At 37.7% G+C, this 6453-nt stretch overlaps 1 protein-coding gene across 1 annotated transcript; it reads right to left on the bottom strand.

Annotated features, from left to right (window-relative positions):
- Positions 1-218: 218 nt before the first annotated feature.
- LOC113750567 (40S ribosomal protein S4-like) lies at positions 219-863 on the bottom strand. Its single transcript, XM_027294528.1, has 2 exons — positions 854-863; positions 219-697 (listed from the first exon to the last, which is right to left on the bottom strand). Exons 1-2 carry the CDS (start codon positions 861-863, stop codon positions 219-221), a joined length of 489 nt encoding a protein of 162 aa, XP_027150329.1.
- Between the last annotated feature and the right edge of the window lie 5590 nt (positions 864-6453).

The raw sequence follows: 6453 nt of genomic DNA, 5'->3' as shown, positions 1-6453 counted from the left end.
AGAAACTAGTCATATATCTATATGTATTTTTTTAAAAACCTGTAACTGTAGGGTTCTAGATAGCAGTACAATCACCGCGCCAACACAAATATTTAATGTCCAAAACTGTAACTAAACAAGACAAATAAAACATTAAACCCAACTCAAAAATTGCAACATCGTACTACTAGTTTTGCAAGTAAAATGTTACCCTCCCAAAGACGCTAATAGTAGCAAAATTAGGCAGTAGTAGCCGCCTGGGCAGCAATCCTTTTCCTTTGTTCCTCTATAACTGACAACTTGATACCTTTGCCCTTTGGGGGAGACACCCAGGGCTTTGCACCTTTTCCAATGATGAAGACATTACCAAGACGAGTAGCAAACTCGTGACCTGTGGCATCTTGGACATGGATGGTCTCAAAGCTTCCCTTATGTTTCTCTCTATTCTTGATTACTCCAACCCAACCTCTGTTCCTTCCCCCAGTCACCATGACAACATTCCCAACATCAAACTTGATGAATTCAATAATCTTGTTGTTCTCCAGGTCAAGTTTGATGGTGTCATTGGCCTTGATGAGTGGGTCTGGGTAACGAATGGTATGACCATCATAGGTATTCAGGTATGGCTTGCCCTTCTGTCCAAACTGTACTGATCGAACCTTACACAACTTAAACTTTGCCTCCTCATCCCTGAAACTTCTGGTTTGATTAGCTGGCCCTGGCTATGTTGTTAACTAAGCTGATATGGTGATCATTGTCTGTGTGGCCCGGGATACAGTAGTGCTTGCCAAGAAAATCTCACAAGACTCCAGAATTAATTCCTATCTGCCTTACATTGTGTTTTGCATTGCACACAGCCTCCTCACATGCTTACATTGTGACATGTTTGAATTTAGTAATAGCTGTGTTGTATTTTGTTTAATTTTTATTATTGTTGTATGGGAAGATTAATTTCCTATATTTATTATATGTGTTGTTGTAATATCATGGTTGCATATTTTTTTGTGTTAGGATCAACGGTGCTTTTGAAAAAACATGGATAGGAGTTGGATGACAATTAAAGATTACTTGCATCCTAGATATTTGGCAGGAGTGAAAGAATTCGTTCAGTTCGCTTATTTAGGCAAGGATCCCACATATAAGCTCCCTTGTCCATGTAAAGGGTGCAACAACTTTGAGGATCAAACTATGGAGGTCATGAAAAGTCATTTGTGTGGGGGAATTGTTGAGAGCTATACTAGGTGGGTATATCATGGTGAAAGGTTTGAGGATTCTGATGAGGATGAAGATGATAACATAGTTTTAGATGAAGAAAACAGTGAGTCAGATGATATTCAAGAAATGTTAAATGACGTTGGTACTGCAAACTTTGGCGAGAATTGGAGAAATTCGGGGGAACATAATAGGGATATACCAAATAAGCAAGAGGGGGAAGCAAGTAAGTTTCTTAGATTATTATCTGAAGCTGAAAAAAGTCTCTACCCGGGTTGTGATAAGTACTCAAAACTTTCCTTTGTTGTCCATATCCTTCATTTGAAAACTATGAATCGGTGGACTTGCAAATCCATCGATATGCTGCTGAAATTCCTCATTCAAGTCTTCCCCATGGCATCAATTCCTAGCTCATACTATGATGCAAAAAATTTAATTCGTGAGCTAGGACTCAAGTGTGAAAAAATACATGCATGTGAAAATGATTGTGCACTTTATTGGAAAGAAAATGAAAGCCTCGATCACTGCCCAAATGAAAAATGTAAAGCACCTCGTTATAAATCCCCGGGTTCTAAAATTCCTAGAAAAGTGCTTCGCTATTTCCCCTTAAAGTCAAGGTTGCAAAGACTATTCATAAACAAGGAGATAGCTCAAGATATGAGGTGGCATAAAGAGAGACGCGTTCCCAAGGAAAACACAATGACACACCCTGCTGACTCAATAGCTTGGAAGGAGTTTGATAACAGTCACCCATCTTTTGCCGAAGATTCTCGTAATGTTAGGTTGGGGCTTTCAACTGATGGTTTCAATCCCTATGGAAACATGAATAATGCATATAGTATATGGCTTGTAATCCTTGTTCCTTACAATCTACCACCTTGGAAATGCTTAAAGGACCCTTTTTTCCTGTTATCAATGATTATTCCAGGTCCTAAGTGCATAGGAAATGATATGGATATATTTTTTAGGCCTCTAATTGATGAGTTGAAAGAGTTTTTTGACACTGGCTTTGAGACTTATGATGCAGCCGTGGGGGAAAAATTTATGTTACGGGCTGCTCTATTGTGGACTATAAGTGATTTTCCAGCATATGCCTATTTGTCAGGGTGGAGTACGAAAGGTTATAAGGCCTGTCCTATTTGTTTAGATGATACAACCAGTGTATATCTGAGAAATGGATTAAAATGTTGCTATATGGGGCACCGGCGATTTTTGCCAGCGGACCATAAATGGCGCAGAGAAAGAAAGTCATTTAATGGCAAGAGTGATCTTAGACAGCCTGTTAGAACTTTATCCGGTGAAGAAATCTTTGAACAACTTCAAGAGTTTGATCAAATGGTGTTTGGTAAGGCACCTGAATTGCTTAAAGAGAAGAAAAGAAAACGCATGCAAAATCAGTCAAATTGGTTGAAGAAAAGCATTTTTTTTGAGCTGCCATATTGGAGTACTAACAAAATTAGACACAACTTGGACATTATGCATATCGTGAAGAATGTGTGTGAAATTTTGTTGGCTACAGTGATGGGTACGGGACACAAAAATAGGGACACTTGGCAAGCTAGAGAGGATTTGAAGGAAATGAGATTGAGGGAAGAATTGCATCTTCAAACTCAAGGGGATTCAAAGGTGATGCCCGCTGCATGCTACACTCTTTCACGCAGCGAAAAACAAAAACTATGCCAGTTTTTGAGCTCACTCAAGTTCCCCGATGGATTTGCCTCAAACATATCTCATTGTGTTAAGCCAAAAGAGTGCCAAATTTCAGGGATGAAGAGTCATGATTATCATGTATTCTTGCAACGTCTACTTCCATTAGCAATTAGAGGCATGCTGCCAAAGGATGTTTCCCAAACTTTGGTAGAACTAAGCAATTTTTTTAGGAAAATTTGTTCCAGGACTCTTTATGTAGATGAGTTAGATGCACAGGAGAAAAACATTGTTGTAATACTCTGCAAACTTGAAAAAATTTTCCCTCCAAATTTCTTCGATGTAATGGTCCATTTAATGGTCCATTTACCTGCTGAAGCAAAACTTGCTGGCCCAGCACAATACCGGTGGATGTTCCCATTTGAGAGGTAGTGTAAAGGCTATTTTAAGACTGAATCTTCTTTTGCTTCCTAGGGTCGTACTGCTGTGACATCTTATGGCTGCATTTTTGTGACACAGAAAAATGGGTCAATACAAAGGTTATGTGCACAACAGAGCTCGACCGGAAGGATGCATTGTTGAGCGTTACTTGGATGATGAATGTCTAACATTCATTTCCAGGTACTTGCACAATGTTCCTACAATATTTAATGAACCAGAAAGAAACACCGAACGCTTTGAGGCTGCTGGAAAGTTGTCTATTTTTTCTGGAATGGCTCGGCCTTTTGGGGCAGCAACATTTTGTTGCTTAAGTGAATCAGAGTTGATGAAAATACATTTATTCATCTTGAAAAATTGTGAAGAAATTGATGATTACATAAGGTAATAAATTTATTACCTTATGTATATGAGAAGTGTTATATGTTTAGTCAATTATATCACTAACCGTACCACATAGATAACTAATAATACTATTGTATAGGATGCACAAAGAATTGCTTCAGCAGCAAAATGTGTCGAATGTAGAGCAGATGCACGATTTAGAGTTTCCAAAGTGGTTTGAAGATCGTGTAAGTATGGAACAAACTACTAGAAGACTTGTGGTATTTATATAGTTGTTAATTTGTTCAGTCATTCTAATTTCTTATTTGGGTCATATAGGTCACTTACATGCATACACAAGGCAGATGCTGTGATGAATTGTTGTCTTTGGCCAAAGGACTGGATTTTAGAGTGATCAAATATCCTGGTTGTAATGTCAATGGGTTTAGATTTCATACCAAAACACGTGAGGTAGACAGAAAAACCCAGAATAGTGGCATTATGGTGAAGGGTGAGCATGCTGATGTAGAAATAAACTTCTATGGTGCTATTACAGATATCTTAGAGGTTGAATACGCCTTCAGTCAAAGCCGAGTAGTTCTGTTCAAGTGTGATTGGTGGGACTTGAAAAATAGCTCATGTCTTAAAATAGACAAACAGAGTAATCTAAGCAGCGTTAATTTGTCAAAAAAATGGTATATAGACCAGCCATTTGTATTCGCTTCCCAAGCCGAACAGGTATTTTACGTAAAGGATATGAGGCTTGGAGGTGATTGGCATGTTGTCGAGTCAGTCTGTCCACGTTCATCATATGCTGTTCTTGAAAAGGATGAGGATAAATCATGTGAAGAAGAACAAGTTTACCAAGAAGATTATCTTGAAGACCTAATTGGGGTTCAAGAGAATGTCGATTTGTCTAACTTGAAAAGAGGTGATATGCTAGCTGATGAAGCTGTAGAAACTGGCATCCTAAATTCTGATTCTTCAGCTAAACATGCCAGGAAAATGGATGATTTTTTTGTTGATGATGATGAGATTCAGCAATTGAGCTCGAGTGAAGATGAAAGTGAAAAATTTGTAGAAAGTGATGACTATGAGTCTGACTAAACGATGTTGTAAATAACATTTTCAGTTTCTATTTATAGTTACAATGTAACTTTTGGTTCAAATCAAGTGTATTTCTTGTCTTGAATTATTTTTAGTCACTCTTATCTTCTAATTTGCAATATCTATTGTAAAATGCAAGGCATATTAATTAAGTTCCTCCTTCGGGTGAGCATGTTGGTAATTGTACCTTGTCCTGGCATTTTAGACATATTTAGTCTAAATGCATGGCTGATTGATATCTTTTTATCATGTAGTTACATGGCTGGGCCAGGGAAGAAAGGAAAATGTCCTATGCGACCAACTCGAGGTGCTGAAATACCTAATGCAGCAGAAGCTAGAGAAAAAATAGGTGAACAGGTGATGAAAATTGACTTTGCTATGTACTTGTACCTTCACTTCTTTATACCATTGGTTTTAAACAATTAAGCATCTAAACCTGCTGTGTATTTCTTACCTGCTGAATAGCAAGTTGGTGGCCCAAAAGATAGTCTGGCTAGCAATGCCAATAATGCTGTACAACTCAGCCTATCTAGAAAGTCAGTTCAAATTCGCCTATTTGATGAGACTGAGGTTAGTTCTTACTTTTGGTAGTTGGCAATATTTGAAAAATACATTTCTAATGTGTAGTTGGCTGGATTTTAGGATCCTACTACCTCAAATGGTCGCAAAACTGCTACAGGATCATCAAGACATGAGTTGACAACTCCTACATCTATTGAGCAGCAAAATACTACTCCTACTTCAGTACAAGTCGGATCTAACCAGTCCATTGGTTGTGGAAGTGACCGGATTAATGAGAGCGATGATGTTCAACAGAATGATACCGGTATATGAGATTTACTTGTAATTTATATTACACAGCTAATTTCATTTCAGATTTTTCCACTCACATTCATAACTGTGTACTATGTTTTGGGTAGGTGGTATCAATGTAACTAGGAAAAGAGGATATACTCGCAATATTGCACTGTCCAAGGAAAAGAAGGCCGGCAAAAAGGTAAAAGTCCAGGTCTCTGAAGTTAGTGGAAGAGTAATTGGAGAAGGGGCACAACAGTACATCTCAGAGGCAAGTTGTGTCATTCGTAAATATGGCAAATGGAAAGCAGAAAAATGGTCCAAACTGGCCAGCTCTGATAGAGAAGGAATGCTAAAACTTGTTAATGTAAGTGAAATTGTTTTGAAGGCTTGTTTTTCTTCTTGACTTGGTAACAACTAGTTCTGCAACAGGACATTTATGCACTTTTTCTGACTTTTACAATAAATTTTTCACTCATATTTCAGAATAGTTTTGCTCCACATGAAGGAGAACATGTTAAGCCAGCGCTTCTTAAGCAGTTAAATACACAGTACAGAAGTCGACGATACAATTTTCACAAGATTTTCAAGAAATTTAGTACAAAAGAGGAAGCACTTGCAAATCGTCCACAATATGTTGAAGAATCTGATTGGATTTACCTTTGTGACTATTTCTGTAGTCTAAATTTTATGGTATAGACGCCGACTTTTGATCATTTACTATTGTTCTTTCTCATGTTTTTTGTGTGTTAAATTTTGATCACGGCTGAACTTGATAAGTGCAGAAGATAAGTGAGAGGAACAAGATCAATAGATCAAAGCAAAAAACTGCTCATACAGCTGGAACAAAATCCTTTCTTCGTCATAAAGCTGACCGGGTATTTGATTATCTTGAAGACATGTCTTTTGGATTGTTTAGGCAGGTTATTTAACTTCTTATTGTAACAGGAA

This window comes from Coffea eugenioides, chromosome 10 (genome assembly GCF_003713205.1).
Source record: "Coffea eugenioides isolate CCC68of chromosome 10, Ceug_1.0, whole genome shotgun sequence".
Taxonomy (NCBI): Eukaryota; Viridiplantae; Streptophyta; class Magnoliopsida; order Gentianales; family Rubiaceae; genus Coffea; species Coffea eugenioides.
Note: the sequence above shows the minus strand (reverse complement) of the source record. Positions and strands in the feature narration are given on the sequence as shown.